At 40.0% G+C, this 14,206-nt stretch overlaps 1 protein-coding gene across 1 annotated transcript; it reads left to right on the plus strand.

Moving 5' to 3' along the window:
• The first annotated feature begins 9,809 nt into the window (after positions 1 to 9,809).
• LOC138177614 (olfactory receptor 52D1-like) lies at positions 9,810 to 13,740 on the plus strand. The gene is made up of 2 exons (XM_069108827.1): positions 9,810 to 9,816; positions 12,782 to 13,740. Exons 1-2 carry the CDS (start codon positions 9,810 to 9,812, stop codon positions 13,738 to 13,740), a joined length of 966 nt encoding a protein of 321 aa, XP_068964928.1.
• The last annotated feature ends 466 nt before the right edge of the window (positions 13,741 to 14,206 follow it).

Consider the following 14,206-nt stretch of genomic DNA (forward strand, 5'->3'; position numbering starts at 1 on the left):
CAAAGAAGAATGAAACCAGCATCTCCAGAGAAAACACATTAGACTTTTAGAGAGATTGAATTGTTAAGGATTATTTTTCCCCCTGACATCAAGATTTAAGGTCACTGTTGTTGTTTTCCCCCAGTGTCTCATGGTTCCTGATTCTATTCTCTAGGGCCAAAGAAAATAAATCCAATCCCTTTTTCACATGGTAGCTTGTTCAGCACTGCAAGACAGCTGCCATCTGTCTGCTTGCTGCTCCCCAAGTCTTCTCTATTCCAGGTTTTACATCCCAGTAACTTTAAAAGATCTTCATATGGTATGATCTCTAGACACTTCACCATTCTATTTACTCTCCTCCAGAAGGTATCAAGTTAGCCTGTCTTTAAAATTGGTTTCCAGAATTGCACATAGTACCCAGACATAGCTAATTGGCACAGAAGATAGAGTGGTGAACATAGTATCTGGAAGACCAGAGTTCACATCCAGTCTCAGACTTCCTTTTTTTTTCCAAATGCTTTATTAACTTCTGATTTACATCATTTATTTCTGCAAGATTTTGAGTTACAAATTTTCTCCCCGTTTTCCCCTACTCACCACCCCAAAATAGCAGTCCCACAGGATATCCTCTCCTCCAATCTGCTCTCTCCCATACTCCTTTCGACTTTTCCAGGGGATCTCTATGCCCCATTGCCTGGATATCTTATTTCCCAACTACATGTAAAATAGTATTAACAATAGTGTACATATATTTGATTTTAAAACTTTGAATTCCAGATTCATTCCCTTCCTCCCTTGTCACCCACCATTACTGGGAAGATAAGCTGTTCAGTATAGGTTGTACATGTGTAGCTTATGCAAAACAATAACATCGTAGATATATTGTAAAAGACTGACTTTATTTCCCTCCCTCCTATCCCACCTCCAACGTGCTCTATTCTCTACTTTGATCGTGTCCCTTTTCAAAACTGGGAGCTTCCAACTTCCCTCCCCCCCTAGCCTGCCCTACCTTCTATCATCTCCCCTCTAATCCCCTTCCCCCCCCCTACCCTCCTGGAGGGTGAGATACCCTATTTAGTGTGTATTTCATTCCCTCTTCAAGCCAAATTCAATGGGAATAAGGTTGACCCATTCCCTTTTGCCTTCCTATTCTTCCCCTCCATTGTAACCATTTTCCCTTGCTTCTTCTATATGAGATAGTTTACCCCATTCTGTCTCTCCCCATCTCCTCTCATTATATTCCACTCTCACCTCTTAATTTCACCTTTTAAGTATCACCCCTTCCTGTTTAATTGGCCCTGTGCCCTCTATCTATAAGCATATATACACATTCACATATGTATTCATTTGCCCATATACCTTCATATATATATATATATATATATATATATATATATATATGTGTGTGTGTGTGTGTGTGTGTGTGTGTGTGTGTGTGTATTTCTATTCCCTTCAACTTTTGAGAAAGGTTTCATAAGTTACAATTATTGTTTTTCCATGTAGGAATGTTAATAGTTCAACTTTGATAAGTTCCTTATGATTTCTTTTCCCTGTTTACTTTCTCATGCTTCTCTTGCTCCTTGTATCTGAATGTCAATTTTTCTATTCAACTCTGGTTTTTTCATCAAGAATGCTTGAAAGTCCTCCGTTCCACTGAATGACCATATTTTCCCCTGAAACATGATACTCAGTGTTGCTGGGTAGGTGACTCTTTGTTTTAATCCCAGCTCCTTTGACCTCCGGAATATCACATTCCAAGCTCTTCGATCCCTCATTGTAGAAGCTGCCAGATCCTGGGTTATCCTGATTGCGTTTCCACAATATTCAAATTGTTTCTTCCTGGCTGCTTGTAATATTCTCTCCTTAATCTGGGAATTCCTGAAACTGGCTATAATATTCCTAGGAGTTTTCTTTTTGGGATCTTTTTCAGGAGGTTCAGGAGGTAATCGGGGGATTCTTTCAAACTCTATTTTGCCCTCTCGTTCTAAAACATCGGGCAGTTTTCTTTGAAAACTTCATGGAGGATGATTTCTAGGTTCTTACTTTGATCATGGCTTTCAGGAAGTCCAATAATTTTTAAATTATCTCTCCTGGATCTATTTTCCAGGTCAGTGTTTTTTCCCATGAGATATTTCACCTTGCCTTCTATTCTTTCATTTGTTTTGATCTGTTTAATAGCATCTTGATTTTTCATAAAGTCATTAGCTTCCATTTGCTCCAATCTAATTCTGAAGCAATGATTCTCCTCATTGAGCTTCTGAGATTCTTTTTCCATCTGGCAAATTGGGCTTTTTAAGGCATTCTTCTCTTCATTGCCTTTTTGAGCCTCTTTTGCCATTTGAGTTAGTCTATTTTTTAAGGTATGATTTTCCTTAGTCAGGCTGTTGACTCTCATTTCGTAAGTTTCTTTCATTGTTCTAATTTCTCTTCCCAATTTTTCCTCCACTTCTCTTATCTGCTTCTTAAGGTCCTCTATGGCCTATAACCAGCTCATATTTTCCTTTGAAGGTTTTGGTGCAGGAGTTCTGACTTTACTGTCTTCCTCCTATTCCATACTTTGCTTCTTTTTGTCCCCAAAATAGGAGGCTAATGTTGGAATCTTCTGTTTGCTTTGTTTCCTTTGCCTGGTCATGTTGCCTCTCAGTCACTTGACCCCTGGGCTTTTTGCCACAGTAGGACTCCACAGTAGGGTAGCTTTTGTCCCAAATGCTGGGGTTTTCTCAGCTTTCGGAGGTATTAGATGGGTGCCCTCTCTGAGGCCTCCACATGCTCTGGCAAGTTGGACACACACCCTAGGACCTCCACCCTAGACTGCAATCCAGATCAAAGCAGGTTAAAGCAAGAGCCATTACCCCTCACACTGGTGCTCAGTCCCCCTACACTCTGCAGGCCAGAAGCTGAAGCTGCCACATGGCACTGGCTGGCTGTGCCAGTGTCTCAGCTGCTTCTTGCCCTGGGGGCAAAAGCCGAAGTGCTCCCACTTATTGGGTCCCAAAGTCCAGACTGCACTGATGTCTCACTTTGTCCTTTGCATCTATGTGTTGATAATTCTGAAAAGGGCCACAGCTGGTGCTGATCTGGAGTCCATCCGGCTGTTGTCTGGTCAGGCCCACCCTGGGGCTAAAGCCTGGGTGTGGAGCTGGGCTCAGCTCCCAGAGCTCTGTGCTGGCCAATTCCTCAGTGGGAGGTGAGCTTTTCTGTGTTATTTTGTGGTTTATGCTGCTCCAAAGTTTGTTTAGAGTCCCCTTTTTACATGCATTGGGGAAGGTGGAAGCCAGATCCATGGGGAGGTCCTGCTTCTATTCTGCCACCTTGACTCGGCCCCCCCCCACCCCAGTCTCAGACTTTTTTGCTGTGTGACCTTGGCCAAATCATTGAACAATCTCTGTCTGCCTCAGTTTTTTTTCATCTTTATAAGGGGGAGAACAATAACATTACTTCCAAGGGTAGTTGTGAGAATGAGATAAAACATGTAAAGCACTTCACCAACCTTAGAGTGCTATATTAATGCTAGCTATTATTATAACCCCAGATTTCTTCTGATGAGGATAAAGTAAGAGTATCACTTCCTTATTCCTGGAAACTCTCTCTCAATACCTCTCAAGTTTGCATTAGCTATTTTTTGTTTGCCATAGACTCATATTGATCTTGTTGTCCACTAAAACCTACTAAAGCTAATCTCTTTCAGACAAGCTGCTGTCTAACCATGACCACTCCATGTTGTTTCTGTTCAGTCATTTTTCAGTTGTGTCTGACTCTTTCTGACCCCAATTGGGTTTGCTTAGCAGAGATACTGGAGTGGTTTGTCCCTTTCTTCTCCAGCTCATTTTACAGATGAGAAACTGAGGCAAACAGGGTTAAGTGACTTACCCAGGGTCACCTAGCTAGTAAGTGACTGAGTCTAGATTTGAACTCAGGAAGAGTGACTTTCCAGAATCCATGTCCACCACTCTATCCATTTTGACACCTAACTGCCTACTCCAACCCATGCTATAAATACTAAATTGTGTTGATGGTCATATATGCTATATATGCTTAAGACCAAAAAGGTAGTAGTACATAGCATTTATCGTTTTACTGTCACTCTCTTTATATATACTTTCCTAATCTGAGGGTGTTTGAGGCTGGGAATGTGCTTCTGACTGCATAGGCTAAAGGGGGAGGATGAAGATATCTGACCCTGGGCATAATGTCAATCAACTGAGGGAATGCCATTAACTTTTTATGAATTAATTGATTTTTAATTTTCAACATTTACTTCTGCAAGATTTTGAGTTCCAAATTTTCTTCCCATCTCTTCCTCCCTTCTATAACTTCCTCCCCTTCTCTTATCCTCTTTCTTACTATTTTCCTGTAGGACAAGATAGATTTCTATATCCCATTGCCTGTATATCTTATTTTTCAGTTCCATGTTAAAACAATTTTTAACATTCATTTTTTAAACTTTGAGTTTTAAATTCTCTCCTTTCCCTGCCCTCCCCTTCATTGAGGACAGAAATTTGATATAAATTATACATATGTAGTTATACAAAACACTTCCATAATACTCATGTTGTGAAAGACTAACTATATTTCCCTCCATCCTATCCTGCCCCCCATTTATTCTAGTCTCTCCTTTGACCATGTCTCTCCTCAAAAGAGTTTGCTTCTGATTACCCCCTCCTCCAATCTGTACTCCCTTCTATTATCTACCCCTCTCTTATCCCCTACCCAGCTACTTTCCTCTAGAGTAAGATATATTTCCATACTCAAATGAGTCTGTATGTTATTCCCTCCTTAAACCAAATCCAGTGAGAGTAAGGTTCATTCATTCCCTTTTACCTCCCCACTCTTCCCCTCCAATGTAAAAGCTTTTTCTGCCTCTTTTATGTGAGATAATTTATTCCCATTCTATTCCTCCCTTTGTCCTTCTCCCATTACATTCCTCTCTCACCCCTTAATTTTATTTTTTAAATATCATCCCTTCATATTAAACTTACCCTGTGCCCTCTGTGTGTGTGTGTGTGTATTCCCTCCAACTACCCTAATACTGAGAAAGGTCTCATGAGTTACAAATATTATCTTTCCATGTAGGAATATAAAGAGTTCAAATTTAATAAGTTCCTTATTATTTTTCATGTGGGGAGTTCACTTAATGGAAGCATTCAAAAATCTTTATTGTAGCCTTGGGGGGAGGAAGGGGAAAAAAGAACAAAGTAAAAAATTGCACAGGAGAGAACAGAGGAAAACTCGCAAGGAAGCAAAGAAAAAACAAACAATTCTCAACACAACAAGTGTTATTTGTCATACATGTTTTCTTAAAATTAAAATTTACTGTTACATATTTAGAATTCTCTCTTATATTCTGCTATGCACACGACATACTTTTTTTTTCTCTTTCTATCTTTGTATTTAAATTCCAATTTACAATATTCCAATTAAAGTTTTATATAATACAGTGATACACAAATAAATAAAAAAGGTACATAGTGACTCAATGAAGAAAATGAGCCAATGGGTAGGAACATAATAAGTCATAATGGGATTTGAATAATCCATGTAAAGCTAGAGACATAAAGTGGGGAGAACTAAGTGGGGAGAAGTATCTAGCTTTCTGAGAGTCAGGAAGAGCCTGCAAATAACCCCAGAGTTCCCTTTGAAGGCAACTTCCCAGGTTCAAAATACCAGCATAGGTGCTCTCTATTTTATTCAGTGACAAACCAAGAACAGAGAAGATTAAAACATGACATCATTCCAAATACAGCATTTACTAAGTGTGATTAAATAATCTCCAAGTACTACCCCACCCCAGGACCTTCCAATCATTCAATCAATTACAAAGTCCCTGTTCCAAATACTTCTCCACCCCAGGCTATAACTTAATTAAGTCCACCACAAAGCCCCTCTTCTCAAATGGAGATTAGTTTCCAAACATAAGTAAAATACATTCATTTGTTCAACCACAGAACACAAAAAGGTCAAAAGTTCCCCACCCCTGGATCACAATTGAATCTACCCCAAAGTTACATCAAGTTTAAACACAGCACTTAATACCCAAATGGAGGTCTTTTCTTCATCTTGACACAAGGCAAGTTCTCAGCAATCTTAGTTCCTGGGGAGACAAGGCTTAGCAAGGCCATAAGATACATTGCCAGTCCCTTCATGAATTCATCCTCTGTCTGTAGAACAGTCCTAGAACCCCTGAACACATTAGCAAAGCCCTCTCCCAGGATTTCTGTAAACATACAACAAGAAAATCCTTCTTCAGGGCTTCCGAACCAACAGAAAGGCTCCCAGACCCCTGCAACAACAGCACTGTCCTTCACCAGTGGACAGTATTCACTCTGTCTGCAGGACAGTCTCCAGACCCCTGCAACAACAGCACCATCCCCCACCAGTGGACAGTATTCATTCTCTGTCTGCAGGACAGTCTCAGGGCTTCTTAGCGAACAGCCAGGTTCCAGGACTTCTTCAACAAAAGGACTGTCTTTCACCAGTGGACAAATCTGGCAAAACAACATCAAAACAGACAGACAAAGTACCAGCAAAACAGCCATGTCTCCTCAGTCGTTGGCAGCTCAGGGGGCAGGTCTCAAAAGTCCAGGGCAATTCAAAGCGGCCACCAGCAATTCTCTTAGTCTCTCTCTCTCTCCACAAGGTGCTGCTTCCAAAAAAATCTTCCGCCTCTCTCTAGTGTCTCTCCAAATCTACATCACCAGCTCCTCCCAGTTCAGGACTTTCTTTTCACATCAACAAGCCCATCCCACTGGTGGGATTAACAAACTCTGGGTTTTAACACAATCAATTTGAAAACCAAGCCAATACAGGGGAATCTTTAATTGCCATTACTATCACAGTTGGATGGAACAGTTCCTCTTTTTGCCCATCTAGACAGGACAGTTGGAGGCAACCTTGGTTATCATTTCATCATCATGACCTTCATAAAACTTTTAGAATTAAGAGTTTCCTTGACACAAAGCAGAAGAAAAATTGTCCCACTCCTCAATTCTTTCAAATGAAAACTAGCAATAGGATCAGATACAACTTAAAATCTGTCACATACATATTTATTACTGAACTTGTGAATCCAATCCCTGAAGCCATAAGGAGAGGAACAAACTCTTAAACAGTATTTTTAAAAAAGTTTACACCTTGGAAAACAGGAAAACAGCTTCCAAAATTGTAGGGTAGTAGTATTTCATCCCATCCTTCTATGGGTTCTTCTGCTCCAGAAATCCTTTTGAGGAATTATTTGGAAGTACTTTGGAAGAAAATTGCTAGAACTCAGGCAAGTTCCTGTGTTTTCTCCACCATCTTGGCTCCATCTTGAAGCAGTAGACTTAAGGAAGACAAGAAAGCTGAATGTGAGTACTTGAAGGACTGCCATATTGAAAGGAAATCTGGTTTATTTTGCTTGACCCCAGACAGGTGATCTGTGAATAATGAATAGAAGTGATGGGAAGTCACATTTTAGTTTACTATAAGGAATAACTTTCTAGCAATTATAGCTGTACCAAAGTAGAATGGAATGAAGGTAATGAAGATAGAAAGAAGTCTGCTGGAGATATTAGAATAATGACTCAAGTTTCATATAGGAGCTTGACCTTTCAGGCCATCTGCAACTAAGAATTCCTAGCAGTGTGACCTGTAAGAGCGGGATTTCACAGGAGAGGAAAATCATTGTGGAATGCAGTTGTTGGGGAGAAGCTTAATATGAATTTGAAAACTTTTTTAAAGAGTTAAAAGTCATTCCTGATTCCAAGTAGACTACTTTAAGTAAATTGTATCTCTAAAAGTTCAATTTCGTAGGTTCCAATCACTGGGGTAGGAGAGTGGGGGAGGAGATGATGAAATCTCTTCAGGTTTAGTAATGAGAGATGGGAGTTTCTTGTCTCAAATTAGATAATATGATTCCCCTCTTTGGGTCCCTAGAGGGCCAGATCCTAAATGGGATTAGAGAAAAAAATAGCCATCTGGGTTCTCTTCTCTTTTAGGGTGCTTAGTCCTGATATTTCAGGATTTCCCTGGCTTCCGTACCCACTGGGCTTTCTGAATCAGAATCTCTTAAAAAGGGCAGTGAAGAACCTCTTCCCAGAGTGCCAGTTGTGTTTGTAGAAGACTAAGTGTTCCTTAACTAGAAAGACAGAGTAGTACCTGCTACATGCTTGTCCTGTGGTAAGTGATGGGCATGAATCCAGGCAATTAAAGAAATCAGTGGAGCTCAAGGATTCCTGTCCCACATATAGAGACCCACATACATGCTGTCACACAAGTATATACATGCAATTCTACACAGACACATACAAAACATAAGCATACAGTCACAGAGAGAACCAGTCAGATATACATACATATGCTCATATGTACACAGCCACTAACAACCACTTGATCACAGTCCCAAGTAGTTAGCTTCCCTGCCCCTAGGTTAAGTACACCTGGAGCCTGTGGTGGGAGGCTGCTTTGTGATTGGGCAGTGGGTCAAGAGGGTTGGTACATTCTCTGAGTCAGGAGAAGGCTATATAAACTGTGTTGTGAGGCTTTGTTTTGGGGCTCACTTTGGGAAGTGTTGTGTGATTTGACCGGATGAGACTCTGGGCAGCCGTGGAGAGACTCCCGGCTTTGAAAAACCCAAATGTTGATGCTTCCCTCTCTGGTAACTGTGATTTGGCATGGATGTAATGGTTGGACAGTTGGAGGCCTGCCTGCTTGAAAGTTTCTGTCTGTATACTCTGAAGTTCGGGGTGCTGACCTTTTTCCCCTGAACTAGATAAACCATATATGTTTGATTGATTAAAGCAAGATTGTTAATCCATTTTGAGCAGATCTAAGAACCTGTGTTGGCAGCCATCCTGGGGATGCTGGAGTGCTTGCTACTACAGCCAGGCAATGTTCTAAGCATTAAGGATACAAGGAAAAGCAATAGACAGTCTCTGTTCTCAAAGACAGTCTAATGAGGGAGACAACATGGAAATAGCTATGTGCAAAAAAGTTATAGACAGAATAAACTGGAAATACCAGAGAAAATTTTTATTTTTTTATCTAAGCACTATTACATGTGTCTGTATAGAGATATACACTATGCATATATTATATATATATATATATAGAGAGAGAGAGAGAAAACATTAATATATAAATAAGGTTAGTAAAGTGTTTTATGAGTATTATCTAATTTGATCCTCACAACAACCCTGCAAGGTAGGTGCTGTTATTATCACCATTTTACAGTCAAGGAAAGTGAGGCAGATAGAAGTTGAGTGCCCTGCCCAGAGTCACACAGCTAACAAGCCTCTGAGAGTGAATTTGAACTCCAGTCTTCCTGACTCTTTATCCAGGACTCTCTAGTCACTGCCCTACCTAGCTGCTCCTTGAATGGAGAGGGATAAGGAAAGGCTTTCTCTAGAAGTTGGGATTCTGGGTAGTAAGGAGAGCCAATGTAATTATGATCCTCATTTTTAGACAAGGAAAAATGTTCAGAGGCAGCTAAGTGACTGCAATCAGCCAAGGCCTTTAGGTTTACCTATTATTCTTGCCGCTGGTCTTGGAGTAAGGACGATCTGAATCTGAATTCTGCCTCAGACTCTTACTAGGTGTGTGACCCTAGGAAGGTCACTTAACCTCTATTTGCCTCGATTTTGTCATCTGTAAAATTAGTGTGTTAAAGAATTTGATGTTACTTCCAGTTCTAGGTATGTGACATCATGATTGACTTATTGATCAAATTTACATATTTATACAATGTAAAATATGAATTTAAGTCATATAGTAACCAAGACTCTAAGGCCAGGACTTTTCCCACTATACCCAAAGACCATACACAGAGAGATATTGGATTCATTTGACCATTTAACATGATGTGTGAAAAGCAGATCTAATAATTCAGGAACTTGTAGAGGTATCCTCTGGGCCTGGGTCCTTTGGAATCTGCATTTGCTTTGTCTTTCAAAGCCATTCATAAGCTAACCCCCGTTTGCCTTTCCAGTCTTCTTACACCTGACCCCCTACGTATAGTATCTGATTCAGTGATATTGGCCTCCTGTCTTTTCAACAAACAAAATACTCCATCTCTTGACATGGACTTGAAACACTCCTCCTTCTCCCCTCTGACTACTGACCTTCCTGGCTTCCTGTAAGTTTTGACTAAAATTCCAACCTTCTATAGGAAGCTTTTCCTCCTAATTCCAGTGCCTTACCTTTTTAAATTATTTCCTATTTATCTTGTACATAGCTTGCTTTGTATATATCTGTTTGCTTCTTGTTCCCTATTTGATTGTAAAGCTCCTTGAGGCCAGGGACTGTTTTTCGGTTCTTTTTATATCTCTAGTGCTTAGCACAACACTTGACAGTTTGTAGGCACTTAATAAATGTTGTTTGGGGGCAGTTAGGTGGCACAGTGAGTAAAAGCACCGGCCCTGGAGTCAGGAGGACCTGAGTTCGGTTCCAGCCTCAGACACTTAACACAAAAAAAACAAACAAGCAAAAAAACTAGCCATGTAACCTTGGGCAAGTTACTTAACCCCAATTGCCCTTCAAAAAAGGCACAAAAAATAAAAAAAAAATGTTGTTTGATTGCTTGATTGATAGTAGCACAGAGCTGAAAAACCTCATCCTCCTTGAAAGCTCAACTTATGAAACCCCTTTTCCATTAAACCATCCCTGGTCCCTTCAGCTGAAAATGATCTCTCTTGCCTCATATTTCTTAGAGCTCATTGTTTAGAGAAGTCCTTTATGCCACATCATTCCCTGCCTTAAATTTGTGTAGACACCTTTTCTCTTCTGAAAGAATTTCATTCCCATGTGGGAGATGATGCTGTTTGTGACCTTTGTGTAAAAATCTGTAATACAGCAGGCACATTATAAATCTAATGATTTTTTTGTAATAAAACAAGAAAGGAAGAAGCGGGTGACCTTCTGTCTTGGAGCTGTGTAGAGCCTCTTTCTTTAGAAGACTGGCCATTTAGTAGTAACGTGTGGAAGAAAAGGTAAGACCTGGAACAGGTCTAGATTGGGTGGGAAAGGGGAAGATAAGAGCTGCTCCCTTAGCAAACCAGCAGCATTTCTGGATATTAACTTTTGAAATATGATAATTTTCCTAATGAAAAAATATTTGACTTTTTTATTTTATAATTTATTATTTATTTTAAACATTGTTTCCAAATTCTCTCCCTCTCTCCCACCTTTTTAGCCATGCACTGAGAAGGGAAGTGATAGATAAATTCAGCATGTGAAATCATGTAAAACACATTTCCAAAGTAAACATTTTTTTAAAGCAAGAAAAATCAAGAGAGAAAATTACACGTCAATTTCTATTTTACCATCTGGATTTAAGATATCAGGGAATTTTTCCTTGGTAACTTCTTGAAGTATGATGGATAGGCTTTTTCTTTGATCATGGCTTTGAGGTAGTCCAATAATTCTTAAATTATGTCTCCATGTATTTTCTAGGTCAGGTTTTTTTCAATGAGATATTTCACATTTTCTTCTACTTTTTAATTATTTTGACTTTATATATTATTTCTAATGTCTCATGGAGTCATTAGCTTCCACTTGCCTAATTCTAATTTTTTAGGAATGATTTCCTTCAGTGTAATTTTGTACCTCTTTTTTCCTATTTAGTCAATTCAGTTTTTAAGAAGGTGTTTTCTTCAATTAATTTTAACTCCTCTTCTATTTGGCCTGGTCTTCTTTCTTCAGTGATATTTCTTTTTACCTCTCTAACCATTAGATCAATTCTACTTTTTGAGGTGCTGTTTTCTTCAGTATTTTTGTGCCTCTTTTACCAAGATGTTACTTCTCTTTTCATAATTTTCTTACATCACTCTCATTTCTCTCTTATTTTCACTTTTCCCTCTACCATTTTTATCAGTGGCTTTACCTCTTCCAGGATTCTTTTTGGCTTGGGCCCAGTTAGCATTTTTCTTTAAAGCTTTGTTTTTAGCTTTTTCTACATGTTTTTTTCAGAGTTGATGTCTTTCTCTTCCTTGCCATCATAATAGCTTCTTATGGTCAAATTATTCTTTTTTGTTTTTGTTATTCTTGTTTGCTCATTTTTCCACCCTATTTTTTATTTTGAAATTTATGTTAAAGTTGGGTTCTGCTCACCTAGGGGTGGGAGGCCCTATCCCAAGTTTTAGGCTTTCTCAAGAGCTATTTCTGGTGGTGGGTGGATCTGCAAGTTTTGGTGGTGCTGAGGTGGTGTGATGCAGGGAAACTGTAGTCATCGATCTCTAGGTCTACTCTCTGGTCTTTATCCAAGAAGGTCCCCAGGTCCCGTATAGCCACAAGTACTAATGCTCTTCTTTGTGTTGGACCTGACACCAAGGCCCCTGTCCCCTTGTGGCTAACCTCTGATGTATCTCTCCACCCTGGAACTGTCACCCAGAACTGTCTATGGGCAATAGAGTCTCCCATCAGTGTCAACAGTGTGCAATGCCAGCAAAGGGTACTTTTTAATCTCTTTCTGACCCCCTTACTGTCTCTGAGCTAAGAACTTGTAAGCTGCTGTTCCTATTGCTTCTTTGCATATGTGGGATCTAGACAGGCCTCCACCCTGCTTTTAAAAATTCTCATGTTGACCTCCTAAGCTTTCTCTGGTCAGGAAAAAAAAAAATGCCTCACCCTGACCTTTGTCTGGCTCTGCTGCTCCAAAATTTTATTCAAAGTGTTGTTTTAAAGATGTTTAGAAGTAAATGTCGTGAGAGAGTTCAGTTGAATTTTCCCTAATCTACCTCCTTGGCTCCACTTGAATATGTGTTTCTTTTGTCTTTTTTTTTTTTTGTAGGGAAAATATCACATTCAACAGCTTTTGCCGACTAAGAGCCAGTGACTATGTCTGTTTCCAACAGCAGCAACTCCCTCCCAACTACCATATTCTTGACAGGTATTCCAGGATTAGAAGCTGCTTACATGTGGATATCTATTCCCTTCTGTGCCATGTATATGGTGGCTGTGGCTGGGAACTTGACCCTCATCTTGGTCATATCTACTGATCACAGTCTCCACACACCAATGTACCTTTTCCTCTGTCTGCTTTCATTCACAGACTTAGCCCTCAGCTCCACTACAGTGCCCAAAATGTTGGCAATCCTGTGGCTTCATGCTGGTCAGATCACTTTTGGCAGCTGTCTGGCCCAGATGTTCTTTGTCCACTCCATATTTGCTCTAGAGTCCTCCGTCCTCCTGGCTATGGCATTTGACCGCTATGTGGCCATCTGCAACCCACTGAGATATACAATCATCCTCAATCATGGTGTCATTGTCAGGATTGGCCTTTCTGGATTAATTAGGAGTGTGGCTATCGTCTCCCCATTCATCTTCCTGTTGCGGAGGCTCCCATATTGTGGGCACCATATCATGGCACACACCTACTGTGAACACATGGGCATTGCCCGTCTGGCCTGTGCTGATATCACAGTGAATATTGTCTATGGCCTGACTGTGGCCCTGTTGGCTATGGGTCTGGATTCTCTGCTCATAGCAATATCTTATGTTGTCATTCTCTATGCTGTATTCCGTCTTCCATCCCGTGATGCACGGCACAAGGCTCTAGGAACATGTGGATCCCACATTGCAGTCATCCTTGTTTTCTATATACCTGCTTTCTTCTCTTTCCTCACTCATCGCTTTGGCCGCAAACACGTTCCCAAGCACATCCATATCTTTCTGGCTAACCTATATGTGTTGGTGCCACCTGTGCTCAACCCCATTATCTATGGTGCCAAGACCAAAGAGATCCAACGGAGGATCTTAAGGCTAATGTATCCAGGCAAAGACTTTGTTTGAATTTCTGAACAATGACGGAAATGATTACTGGATAAATGAATGAATAAATGGATGTCTCTCAGGACTGTAGAAAGGTAAGAGTGAGCAAATCCATGTGGTCAGAAGAACTAGATTGATTCCTACCTTTGACACCTAGGATGTATGTTACCCCAAATAAGCCACTTAATCTGTTTTTCATCTTTTGTGAAATGGAGATGTTACTACCTGCCTTGATTACTTCATGAGAAATATTGTGAAGGAATCATTTTGTAAACTTTAAAATGATTATAGAAATAGGAACTGTTACTATCATCATTGACTTCATGAGTATGAGGACAGGCGGTAGAGTTAGACAGGGGTTTATCTGAAAAGAACCTATTGTTTTTAGTGAACAACAAGATTAGTATGAGAAAATAGTGTGATATGGCAACCAAAACAAAAGCAAAAGAAAAATTAAAATAAGCTTGGGATCTTTAGAATACTTTCT

The sequence above is a fragment of the Petaurus breviceps genome, unplaced genomic scaffold, assembly GCF_028583685.1.
Source record: "Petaurus breviceps papuanus isolate PSGF00001 unplaced genomic scaffold, PetGlider_PUasm1.0 90444, whole genome shotgun sequence".
Taxonomy (NCBI): domain Eukaryota; kingdom Metazoa; phylum Chordata; class Mammalia; order Diprotodontia; family Petauridae; genus Petaurus; species Petaurus breviceps.